This window comes from Lytechinus pictus, chromosome 11 (genome assembly GCF_037042905.1).
Source record: "Lytechinus pictus isolate F3 Inbred chromosome 11, Lp3.0, whole genome shotgun sequence".
Classification (NCBI taxonomy): Eukaryota; Metazoa; Echinodermata; class Echinoidea; order Temnopleuroida; family Toxopneustidae; genus Lytechinus; species Lytechinus pictus.
In genome coordinates, this window is record NC_087255.1 from 3,268,896 (window position 1) to 3,282,644 (window position 13,749).

Below are 13,749 nucleotides of genomic sequence, written 5' to 3' on the forward strand. Positions count from 1 at the left end.
TTTTGTTTTGCTCACATTTCTGGCAAACCTGCCCCCCTCTTTACATACTTGTGCCAGCCCCCCATATACTTATTTCAAAGTCACCCTCTGCATATTTATTTTTTTGAACTCTCATCCCCTCAGACCCCCTATTTTTTAAAAATTAAATATAATGCGTTTTGTTTTCTCTTTGCTTTAATTAATATTTCTTTCTCAGACCCCCCCCCCATTTGCTCTATATGCCAGTCACAATTTCACAATATAAATACCTCTTTCTCCTCTCTACATTGGTCAGTTTGTCGGGTGAGATAAATTGTATGGATGATGTTGAAATTTCATTTGTCATCATAGCTTTTAAAGTTTATAGATCTCGTTCATGAAACTTGATCATAAGAGTAACCATGTATCCCTTAATATCCTGTGCAAGTTTCAGGTGACATGATCAAGATCAAAGGTAATTTAAGGTCATAACCTTTGGCCCTGTTGGGGGTACATGTATTTGTTGAAATGTGACCAGAACTTAAAAAGTTTAGGGATCTACACATGTATAAGGTTAATCAAGTATGAAAGATTGTTTTGCACACGTCTTAGGTCACTTAATCATAGTCAAAGGTCATGTTGGGTCAATGTACATAGTATTTTCATATGAGTGTTTTCTTTTGCAAATAATTATTCAATAGCTGTTTTCAAAGTCAGTAATCGCGTAATTCAGGCGAGAGAGCCAGAGGCGTTCCACTTGTTAGTGTAATCTAACAATTTTAAAGTGACACCCGTTAATAATATGAATGTTGCTTGACTTCTATTTCAGACAAAGACAAATATGGTGATTATGACGAAGGAGATGAATCCAGCTCTTCAGAGACTGAAGATGAAGATGCAGAGGTATGTTTGAAGATGAATGAAGTCTAATTAGTGATCACTGGGGTGTTAACCCTTATTGAATGAAGAGAATGGAGAGGGGGGTCAATTTGACCCCCCCCCCCTTTAACAAATTTTGATGCTACGCCGCCACGCAAATTTGTTTGACCGCGCCGCTTGCCAACTTTTTACTTTCAAGTCTTGTGCTTCTTTTGAGACCAAATTTGCGATGCTCGGGTATGCGTTTCTCGAAATTACGCAATATTTGGTAAAAAGCGCATGTTGGTCCCTAAATTGCTAATAAACGTGATTACATGTACAAAGTCAATGCAAAAGAAAGAAATACATAATTAAAAAAACAATAAGATACGTAGGAAATTAATTATTTTGGGAAATTATTTTGTAGGTTTTTGTTAGAAATGTAAAATTTTACATGTTCACCCAAAATTAGCATTCCACTAGCTATATATATAAAGTGAGTTAAAACCCCAAATTAGGGCAAATTTCATGATTATTTATAATTGATTAATAAAAAAATATAAGCAATTATATATTATATAAGCAAGTATATGATGGTCTAAAATAGCCCAGTTAAGATAGGGTTAAAACCTTGCATTGCAAAATATTAATAGAGGTGGGTTATAAATAGATAAATAGACACTAGAATCAGCTCAATAGGACTTTGTCCATTATCAAGAGATGATGAGTCAGTATTTTTAGGCCATGCCCCCTCAAAATTGCTTTTTTGTCTCGCCCACCAGAGGTGAAGGCGAGACTTAGGGATCCAAATGTTGTCCGTCGTCTGTCGTCCGTCCGTCACAAACCTAATGACACATAACTCCACAACCGTAAGTCGCTTTTCAACCAAGCTTGGATGGTAGATGGACTTGGGGAACCTGCATGTTATGCTGCAGTCTGAGGTCACATGGTAAGGTCAAAGGTCATTTTCAGGTCAACGTTAAAAGTTTTCATGCAAGACTCTCTTATGACACCTAACTCCGCAACCGTATGTCTCTTTTCAACCAAACTTGGATGGTAGATGGACTTGGGGGACCTGCATGTTATGCTGCAGTCGGAGGTCACATGGTATTAAGGTCAAAGGTCATTTTCAGGTCAACGTTAAAGTTTACATGCAAGACTCTCTTATGATACCTAACTCTGCAACCGTAAGTTGGAAATCATGTTGCCATCGGAACAATGTAACATTTCAAAATTAGGCAAAAATACTGCGGTTTCAAGTACTTCATCAGTTTTTAACCAATAGTTAAATGTACGTGTAGCTCGCACACTGGTCTTGGGGTAAAAATTGGCAAGACATATTTTTTCCATGTGTTGGAAACTGTTGCCATGGTAACGGATGGCATACGGCGGGGTAGTAATCAACTTCAGTTATAGTTCTAATATTCAACTTTTATTTTCAATATCTGCATAATTTTTTCTTTACCTGCATATCTGTTTTGTTTTTATTACCAGGGTCTCACCCCGCAGATTGAGAAAGATTTCTTCAAGACTCTATCCATCATTAAGAGTAGAGACCCCAAGATGTACACAAAGGACATCAAGTTTTATCACAGTGAAGGTTATTTTGATTTGCCTATATTCATTTAGATTAGTTACATGTATCATGAAAAGACCTGTACCGGCCGCACAGAAACATTGGTAAATGCTGACAATTCACATGACAGAGGCCCTGTTACAAACGGTAATGCCTCAAATATGACTCAGCTATTCGTACAGTAATTTCACAAGAATGCATTATTTACATCTTGGATCAACGTTTGACATCAGATTCCGAAAGATGCTAATGGACCTACTGTTGTGCTAACAACGTTTCTGTGCGGCCGTAACAAGAGATCCCCCCAACATTTCTGTCTCGTCTGCATAGTAGAGCGAGACTATAGGCGCTGCTCTCCCGACAGCCCCGGCAGTGGTGATGGCGTCGTCAACATTGCAATCCGTGACCATGTTGGGGTACTTGTTGAATGCCATCATAACTTTGAACGTTTATGGATCTAGTTCATCAAATATGGACATAAAGGTATTGAGGTATGACTTATCGTCTTGTATGAGTCTTAGGTCACATGATCAAGGTCAAAGGCCATTTAGGGTTTATAAACCTAGTATTCATATGAATGGCATGTTTTGTGTGAATAATTATTAAGTTGTTTTTAAAGTAAGCACTGGTGATACGTGTACATTGATTCCCATAATTCTAATGCTGATAGAGAGATGGGGTAGGGGGAGGTGGGGACAGGGGGCAGGTGGGGATAGGGGGGCCGGTGGGGTAGGGGGAGGTGGGGACAGGGGGCAGGTGGGGACAGGGGGCAGGTGGGGACAGGGGGGTTGGGGACATGGGGCAGGTGGGGATAGGGGGGTTGGGGACAGGGGGCAGGTGGGGATAGGGGGGCAGGTGGGGTAGGGGGGCAGGTGGGGTAGGGGGAGGTGGGGACAGGGGGCAGGTGGGGTAGGGGGAGGTGGGGATAGGGGTGGGGTGGGGACAGGGGGCAGGTGGGGATAGGGGGGCAAGACGTTGAATTTAAATTATGCGCCATCTAATATTATTATCAAATGTTATTATATTTGTACTTTGTTAACTTTTGGACTCCTGCCATTTACAAGCTTTTTTAAAAAAGCTTTCTACAGGTGTTCCATTTTCCATTTATTTCTATCACTTACAATATTAATTTACTATGCTTATGTATTTTATATATTTTTGTATACCGGTATACATGTGTATTTCAAATGTACATATTTTGTTGTTTTTTAATGGAAAAGAATAAATGAATTGAATTGAAATTGAATTGGTGAGACTTCCAGACGAGTAAGTATTAAAGTGATGAGCTCTTCCCTCAAAAGTTTTTTTTTTTTTTTTTTTTTTTACATTTTTTCAGGTCTTAAATATATTTTGAGACTCACTTTGTGATTATTGGGTACATACATGTAGCTCTAATCACACTAATCAGGAATTTAATTTTTTTCACCAAAATTAACATTTGTGTGCTTATTTTTTGCTATATCTGATCAAAATGAATTGGGTTTTAGTTTATTTTTTTGTGGTAATGTTTGGATCAAAATACCATAAATATGAAAATTAAAACATGAAATAAAAAAAAAAAAAAATGATTGGTAAAAAAGAAATACATGTACATATGATATTAAAAAAAAACAAATCCTTCAGAAAATTTAACTTATTTCACATTATGGCCACTTACACACTCACCTCACAGTGTTACACACATACACACAGCATGACGGTCAGGAGGAAAATATAATTCACACCACACATGTCAAATGAATTGAATGATATTTTTCCATGACATATACATGTATTACCGTAAGTAACAGACTACAGTGTATAAACCGCACCCGTGGATTAACCGCACCCCCAACTTTGGACTAATTACAAAAAAAAATCATCACAATCTCTTTCTAAATGATAATCCTTCTGACATTACATGCATATTTGAGGTACCAAGAAAAGAAAATAAAAGATTCCAAAGTATCAAAAGAGATTAACTACAAATGATAGCAAGAAAGAAAGGTTCTGACGGCAAGAAATTTATCCACATTGTGCTGCACTCAACCCAGGTGAGGTGAATGGATACATGTACCTGGCAGGAATGTATTCCTTGAAATGCGTGTGCGCTGTAATCTTAGTAATTACGGCTGCCAAGCTACAGCTGGGGTAATAATATCCAAGTCCTTTGGAAGTGCATAGAGACATTATTCATAATTGTGATATGCGCTATACAAGAACTGTTTATTATTATTATTATTATTGGCCACTTACACACTCAGTGTTACACACACACACAGCACTGCCGTTCTTGTACATTGCAAAGTACGATACGGTACCGGTACGTCACATCACGATATCATCAAATTATGCTACCGAGTCTTTCCCGGCGTAGGAGGGGAAGAAACATTCACATTTCCCGCATCACAACCTCACTACCACTTTCAGGATTTGTCTAGCATTAAATGTCTTAGCATGCATTGTGGATACAGGAATACATGTACAAGAAGGTTAAAAAAACAAAGAAATTGGCGATTTTTTCAGTTTTTTTTTACAGCTTCGTGCCTTCTCTCTAGTGTGGTGGTATCTTATGAAAAGCAATAGGAAAGAAAAAATTAGCTGGCGTGCGGGCAGTAATTTCATAACGGGACTTCGGAGGGGGGGGATAACACCCCCTTTGGGAGCTTACATATATACGTAAGATCGTATCTCTGTGTGGGGGATCAAATGAATAGCACCAGCTTTAGTCGCACTATAAGCATAACGCAAGCTCTCACGCGACTCTCGCTCGGCTGTGACAAGATATTACCAAGTACTGTATGCTTGGCGTCTGTTTCAACTTTGCCAGGGAACTTCGCTGCTTTGAATCAATGACTTAAGAATAAAGTTGAAATTAGTTTCATGAAGGAAGGTGTGTTTTTAATCAAACTTTTATGGACAACTCTTGATTATTAAAGATCGTAATAATCGCTTCCCATTACCCGCGGCTCATAACCCAAACGACATTGCCCTAGGCGGCTACGCCTGGCCACCCAATGTGTTGTGAACTGGCAGATGTCTACGGTACATGTTCAGTAGGGGTTACGACGGGTTGCTAATTATTATTTTCTTGAGTCTTTCTCTAGCCTTGTCATCATAACAGACCCCCAATATCACGTTAGTTATGTAAAATAAACCAAAACCGATTTCCCTGTGAATAACCTACGTTCAGGGGGAAATGGACTTTTTTTCAGGGCGAGTCTGGCTCAGACCTACATGTATCAGTGTGGATAAACCGCACCCCTGACTTTTGCTTCTATCCTGCCGAGAAAAAGGTGCGGTTAATAGACCGTTATTTACGGCATTCTAATTCTGCCCCAAAACATTCATAATGTAAAGAAAGATTTGACACACATTTGTATTTAAAACTGGAATGTTAGATGATACTTAAAGGACAAGTCCACCCTAACAAAAAGTTGATTTACATAAAGAGAGAAAAATCCAAGAAACATAACATTAAAAATTTCATCAAAATCGGATGTTAAATAAGAGAGTTATGACATTTTAAAGTTTTGCTTAATGTCACAAACCAGTTACATGTATATATGCACATCTTGGTTAGTATGCAAATGAGGAGACTGATGATGTCATCCACTCTTTCTTTTGTTTTTTATTATATGAAATATTTTAATTTTCTCCTCATTATCAAGTGAAACAACCATTAATTCCTCCCTGAACATGTGGAATTAGCATTGTTTAATACTAGATGGTTCGGTCAAGTTGGTTCTTATTGTCAAATCAGTAAAAAATGAAATATTGTATAATTCAAACAACAAAAAAACAAGAGAAATACTGAGGGACATCATCATCTGTCTTATTTGCATGTCATTAAATTTTGCATATCACTTTTTTGTGTGAAAAATAAGCAAAACTTGAAAATGTCATAACTCCATTATTTTACATCCGATTTTGAAGAAATTTTCAGCGCTATCTGCTAGTTAGATTTTTCTCTATTTATTCAAATCAACATTTTTCTGGGATGGACTTGACCTTTAAGTATAAATCACATTATTGACCTTTTACCAGAACTTTTGAGAGGTTTTAAGGAGCAAATGTTTATTTATAATTCTTCCTCTTAATTAGATTCTGGTTCAGATGATAACCAACAAGGATCATCGTGCAGACCTAAACAAAATAAAGAATCCTCAAGAAAAGATAAACCTATGTACCTGAAAGACTATGAAAGAAAGATCATTGTAGAGAAGGAAGGAATGTTCACTGATGATATAAAGATGCAGGGCAGTGAAGAGGAAATTGACAGGGCCATGTCTCCAACATATGCAGAGGAGCAACAACATTTGAAAGATAGGTGAGTTGTTTGTTTAAAGTAGGGAGTGTTAACCTGCATGTGTCACCTTTTCTTCCACATACTCCATGTTTGTTTTGTTTAATCTAGAAGGCATTCTTGTATCCAGTCTTAAAGTACTATTGTATGCATACATGTCTACTATTCCAATTCGTACATAATTTTTCTGATTTTTAAGTGTTATTCCGAATTCTGATTTCTTGAACAAAATATTCTGATAGTGGAGGTAAGTCAGTATTATAGAATGGATGAGAAAATCCCTGCAATCTGATTGGTTGAGAGCAATGCAAGAATTTTTACTGGGCTGCATGAACGATATCCAGATAATCAAAACGATATCCACTGTAAACAAGCTATCGCCCGAAAAGGTCATTGTGATGTCATCGCGCATGTACTGTTACGCTTGTTTACGTCAAAATTTTCGATCAAGGCAGAATGAATCAAATAAAGGATGCAAAATGATCTTAAGTACAAATACGGTACCGTAATTGTCATAGGAATTAAAACTACCCACATACTCGTTAGTTGAGAAGTCCAGACATACGATCTAACGTTAGATCTACTGCCCTGGGCTAGCTGTGCACAGCCAAATCTCCTCTGCAGGCCCAGGCAGCGGTATTGTAGGCGCTGGCCGCTGGCGCGGCCCAGGCATACACACCCAGCTATTGGAGGTCTGAGGCTGCCTCATACTATACATGTAGTATAGATCTAACAGTTAGTCAATGCAAAGCTGTATCTTGGATTCTGGCATTTTGGGTATAATAATGCCTTTGTGCCAACATATCAAGTTAAGTATACATATTTATGTTGTCCAGGGTTATCAACAGGTCTGCATTACATTTTGGAATTTTCATGCATCCGGTAAATAAATAATGTGTCCGGTAAAAAAAATCATGCGTCCGGTAAATTTTTTCATGAGTCCGGTAAATTGAATTTACCGGATGCATGAAATTATCATGCATCCAGTAAATCATTAATTTTTGTGGTTTATTCAATAAATTTTTTCCATTCTATAAAACAGATGATGCATGGGTTTCTTTCGTGGGTCAGTGGAACTGTGTGCACGCGGTAACTTTGGCATTATGGTCTAAACCATGCCAAAGTTACCTTGTGCGCACAGTTCCTACTGACCCACTCTAACCCATGCATCATTTGTATATTGTGTTGAAAATAAGTCATATCATTTAATTTGTATACGGGTGTTTGAGAGCTTTACATCAATCGAACTTTGATGCATCAAGTTTTGTCAAGGTGGGAAAATCTGCCATATTTTTGCTTCGTCACGCACATCAGATCTGCTGATATGTGCTGCAGTGCTACATGTAGCTCTCATCATTGCCTAGGCTAAAGTTGCACAACTAAGCTGAAAGTGCAAAGATTGTCTGGAAAATCAACATAAACAGGAAAAAAACTGCATTCAGTATTTTCCTAAAATTTGCAGATGACAACATATATGGTTTGAAATAATGGTAAATTTCTGAAATGTGCAATATACCAAGATGTGCCATAGCCTTTTAAGGCATATTTTGGCAACTGCACATTTTTGTAATAGAAATTTGTAACCAACATGTAACCAAATTATAATGAAAAGAAAGAAGGGTGAAATAAATTATTTTCTGCAATATCTTGTCAAAATCTAACACAAAATTATATTTTTAAAAATGTTCAAATATTTGCTCGCATTTTTTTACAATGTTTTCTTATACACCATGTCTGACCCCCTGACTCCCAATGTACATGTATAATAATGTCATTTATATATTATTATCTCTGGAAGGGCATAAAAATCTGCCACCAGGTATGATAATCTTGACTACAATCGGAATGAAGACCTTTTTGATAATTTTTTTTTTCAGATTCTTTTTAAATTTTTTGTCTCGCCTGCATAGCAGAGCGAGACTATACATGTAGGTGCCGCTTTTCCGATGGCGGTGACAGCGTCGTCAACATTGAAATCTTAACCAAGGTTAAGTTTTAGAAACGTCATCATAACTTAGAAAGTATATGGACCTAGTTCATGAAACTTGGCCATAAGGTTAATCAAGTATTACTAAACATCCTGCCTGAGTTTCATGTCACATGACCAAGGTCAAAGGTCATTTAGGGTCAATAGACCATGTTGGAGGAATCAACATCAAAATCTTAACCTAAGGTTAAGTTTTTGAAATGTCATCATAACGTAGAAAATATATGGACCTAGTTCATGAAACTTGGACATAAGGTTAAATAAGTATCACTGAACATCTTGCATGAGTTTCATGTCACATGACCAAGGTCAAAGGTCATTTAGGGTCAATGAACTTTGGCCGAATTGGGGGTATCTGTTGAATTACCATCATAACTTTGAAAGTATGTTGGTCTAATACTAAATAGGTTCATTATTGCGGATTGAAATAATCGCGAGAGGGTATTCATTTGTCTCGCAATCTACTATGGTCAACAAGGAAATTCGTGATCACTCTCGCAAAAAGTGTTCACTGGCTTTCTAGGAAATTCGTGATCACTCTCGCAAAAAGTGTTCACTAGCTTACAAGTTCACGAGCTTTCGAGTGCCGCTGCAACTCTTTATCAAAGAGTTGCAGCGGCTTTTCTTGCTTGACCAATAACTCCTTTTCTGCATAACAGGCGGGCGAATTATGTGCTCGCCCTAGCAACACTTGTTTCATATTGCTCTACATGTGTATCAATATACAGGGGTGGCATAAGGATACTTTGATAGTGGCAAGGTAACCTGTTTTTTGGTGCAGAAATTCCTTACCATGTGAGGGGAACACCCCCTGTTTTCATGTTTTTTTTTTGTATTCTCTAAAGTTGGCAGGTGTGCTGATATGAATCTGATATTTGCACGATTATTAATTTGAACTTAATTACTTGGAAAATGGCAGTGATTGGTCCATGTTGGAAATGAATTATTCATCAGAAAGTCAAGATTGTCCTTTTCTGTAGGGGGGGGGGGGATTCCATGACATCATGCTGATATTAGGGAATATTTTTCTACCACTAGCACCTCTTGCTACTCCTTGATAAAAAGTGAATTTCATTGATTAAAAAGTGTGAAATTAAATGAACTATGAATATTAAAAGAGTTGAAGTTATTAAAGTAAGATATGACAATCACATAACTTTGTTTTCATATATTTGGTAACTATTAATGTTCATTTTTGTTTCAGCTTCTTCTCAGCTGTCCAGGAGGAGGAGGAGGAAGATGATGGAATCCTGACTGTAAAGAAAAAGTCAAAGTCGGAAGAGGTTAGGAGACATTATTGACTATAGACTACGATGTAGGCCCCCCGTTTGCAATGGTGGCAGCAATGAAGGCGTCATCAAAATCGAAATCTATACCTAGGTTAAGGTTTCGAAATACCGTTATAACTTCGAAAATATATGGACGTAGTTCATGAAACTATTATATTAGGATGCTCAAGTATCACCGATCATCTTGCACGAGTTTCAGGTCACATGACCAAGGTTAAAGGTCATTCAGGGTCAATGAACTGTGACCATGTTTTGAGTATCAACATTGAAATCTTAACCAAGGTTAAGTTTTTGAAATATCATAACTTAGTTCATGAGCTGTCCAAGGCATAAGGGTAATCACTGATCATCTTGCACAAGTTTCAGGTCACATCAAGTTCAGAGGTCATTTAGGTTTGACAAACTTTGTATGAATGGTGCTTTTTTGTAATTGTTATTCATCTTAGTTGTTTTCAAAGTCAGCACTGCTGCTATATTGAGTCATGTAATGCAGGCAGGACTGCCACAGGTCTAACACTTGTTATTCATTAGAATGACCTGACTTTTGTAAATCTATTTTTTTATGGTTGCATGGGCAAAGGTCCCAAAACCTTTGAAATTTCTTCCTAGCTTGATAGAAAGCCTCATGTGATGTAATATCATCAGATGTGAACAGTTTGTACATGTATTTACCTACAAAAATTATATTATAAATACACCTGTAGGCCACGTGGAAGGGAAGCATTTTGTGAAAGATCTTGTTATATATTTTATTTGACAGTTACCATATTGACAGTCCAAATACATGTACATGTACATGTACCTGTGTTTTTCAGCCAATGAATACCAAGGAAATCAGTTGACTAGTCAGATGTAATTTTTTTTTATTACGAAACACAACATAAAAAGTAAGTTCCCCCTAAAGAACCCCATCAAATCTGCCAGTGTAACAGATTATTCAATTATTCAAGTTGAAACCAAGCATGGGATATAGCTAGGGTTGTTGGGAATCATATCCTCGAAAATTAGAGATATCCGTGACTTATCGGCTGAATGAGCACATCACAAACAGAAAATGATGCGTTTTCAAAAACAGCAAAATCTGTGCTTTATTGACTTGCTGGAGTAGTGACTCTTGGACGACCGCTGCATGGTCTATCCCTCACCTGACCAGTCTCCTGGTGTTTCCCTTGCAGCTTTCTGATTGCATTGGTGCTGACACCCATCCTTCCAGCCACCCCTTTAACAGAGGTTCCAGCCTTCAACAAGCCAATTGCAATTGCCCTCTCCTGATCAGATATCTTTGGCATGGTCACTTAGTGCAATGGTTTAGTGTTTATTGATTAGTTTTACATTTATTGTTTTAATACTGAAAATACCTGTACATGTAGTTCACTGCAACAACTTAGAAAACATGCAAAACTGGGAATGGGTTTAAATAATTATTAGGGAATTTTTAAACTTCATCAGGGAAGTTTGTTTTCTTGAAAAGCTGGGAACCCTATTCCTACATGTAACAACCCTAGCTATATCCCATACTTGGTTTCAACTTGAATGATTTGTTATCCTGGATGATTTGATGTGGTTCTTTAGGGGGAACTTAGTTTTGATGTGTTTATATATATATATATATATACACATATATGTCTCACCTCCATAGCAGAGTGAGACTAAAGGTGCCGCTTTTCCGACAGCAGCGGCGGCGTCAACATCAAATCTTAACCAAAGGTTACGTTTTTTAGATGACAGGAGAACTTAGAAAGTATATGGACCTACAATGTAGTTCATGAAACTTTAACATAAGGTTAATCAAGTATTACTGAACTTCCTGCCTGAGTTTCAAGTCACAGGACCAAGGTCAAAGGTCATTTAGGGTCATTGAACTTTGACAAAGTTGGGGGTATTTGTTGAATAACCATCATAACTCTGTATTGGTCTAGTTCATAAAACTGGACATAAGAGTTATCAAGTATCACCGAACATCCTGTGCAAGCTTTAGGTCACATGACCAAGATCAAAGGTTAATGAACTTTGGCCATGTTGGGGGGAATTGTTGAATAACCATCATAACTCCAGAAGTGTTTGGATCTAGTTCATAAAACTTGGACATACATGTAAGAGTAATCAAGTATCACTGAACATCTCATGCAAGTTTCAAGTCACTTGACTAAAGTCAAAGGTCATTTAAGGTCAATGAACTTTGGCCATTTTGGAGGTGATTATTAGATTGCTGTCATAACTTTCAAAGTTTATAGATATAGTTTATAAAATGTGGTTATAGGGGTAATCAAGTATCTCTGACAAGTCTAAGGTCACATGATCAAGGTCAACTGTCATTTATTGTCATTGAACACAGTATATTGTATCATTATATGAATTGTGTTTTTTGTGAATAATTATGTTATAGTAGTTTTCAAAGTCAGCACTTCTGCTTTATTGATTCGCGTGACGCAGGTGAGACTGCCAGAGGCGCTCCACTTGTATATATATGTATATGTATATATTTCTTTAGAACTTTACATGATGTACCGTGAACCTCTTCCACAATTGGTAATTTTTATTTTCTTTTTTTCATAAGGAAGAGGAAGAAGAAAAGTACATTGAATGGTTAAAACGAGAAGAGGATACTCTTGGACAAGATGATGCTGACACTGCAGAGTTGGTAAGATGATACACTTATCAATCATTCTTACCAACACCTTATTTCTGTTTCTGTTTATCGTACATGTAACTCACGTAGGAACTCCGCATGACAGTGTTTTGCTGGTAAACGCCAAGCTGGTATATAACCAATTACCTAAGAAACATTTTACGTCTAGGTTAATCAGTCATAGTGGCTAACCTTTAATATAGACGACATATATTACTCTCGTGCCTTTTTATCAAAGTGGAGACAATGGCAGAGTAGGAATTCGAACTCACATTCTTGCGATTATGAGTCCAATGCTCTAACCACTGGACCACACGACCCGTTAACTTAATTTCTTAAATCTAAAATGACTGAGGGTGATATAAAAGCACCTTCAAATTGTTTCCTGATAATTCCACAAACGCTCACAGCGCGTCATCTCAACTTTTTACACACCCGTCACGACGTATTATGGTATCACGCACGATGTCCGTCCGTCCGTCTGTCCATTAACTTTTCCTTGTAAATGCGATAACTTCAGTTTAACTTAACCTAGGCTCATATAATTTGGTGTGTATGATACTAGCATGTATCCCAGGAAGCCTTATTGATTTTAAGGTCAAAAGGTCAAGGTCATAGTGACATACATGTATTTTCATCTTACCCTTCTGCAGTCCTTGTAAACACAATAACTTCAGTTTAATTTGACCTAGGCTCATATAATTTTGTGTGTATGATACTAGCATAGATCCCAGGAAGCCTATTTATTTTGAGGTCAAAAGGTCAATGGTGAAGTTGCCACCTTCCACTTTTCTTGCTTGACCAATAACTCCGTTTTCCGTGTTACAGACAGGCGTATTACATGTACTTGCTCGCCTTAGCAATTTCCAGCTGTTAGGATTTCAGGTACTCTTAATAATAATATGGAGCTTTTATATAGCGCTTAATACAATACAGTTTCTAAGCGCTTATCAATTTAAACATAACGTAAATAAAAAAAAGTACAATATAATCAATTTAAATAGAAACAAAGTATGAATATAAGTGTACAATTTTAAGAGGTAATTCATGTCAATCATATAAACAAAAAATCAATAAATGAAATACTCTTTCATGGTAGTGTTTTTATAAATTTATTATATTCATTTAAAATAGCCATTTTAGTACTTAAATTATATATTTTGTAAT

The 13,749-nt window shown here is 37.1% G+C and overlaps 1 protein-coding gene across 1 annotated transcript in view; it reads left to right on the top strand.

Annotated features, from left to right (window-relative positions):
- Nucleotides 1-13,749, top strand: part of LOC129271098 (protein KRI1 homolog) — a 101,991-nt gene that overhangs the window by 23,861 nt on the left and 64,381 nt on the right. Inside the window, exons 2-6 of the mRNA XM_054908458.2 lie at nucleotides 788-861; nucleotides 2,311-2,416; nucleotides 6,476-6,701; nucleotides 9,869-9,947; nucleotides 12,511-12,594. Of these exons, the coding sequence (XP_054764433.2) occupies nucleotides 788-861; nucleotides 2,311-2,416; nucleotides 6,476-6,701; nucleotides 9,869-9,947; nucleotides 12,511-12,594 (569 nt within the window). The remainder of the gene's footprint in view (nucleotides 1-787; nucleotides 862-2,310; nucleotides 2,417-6,475; nucleotides 6,702-9,868; nucleotides 9,948-12,510; nucleotides 12,595-13,749) is intronic.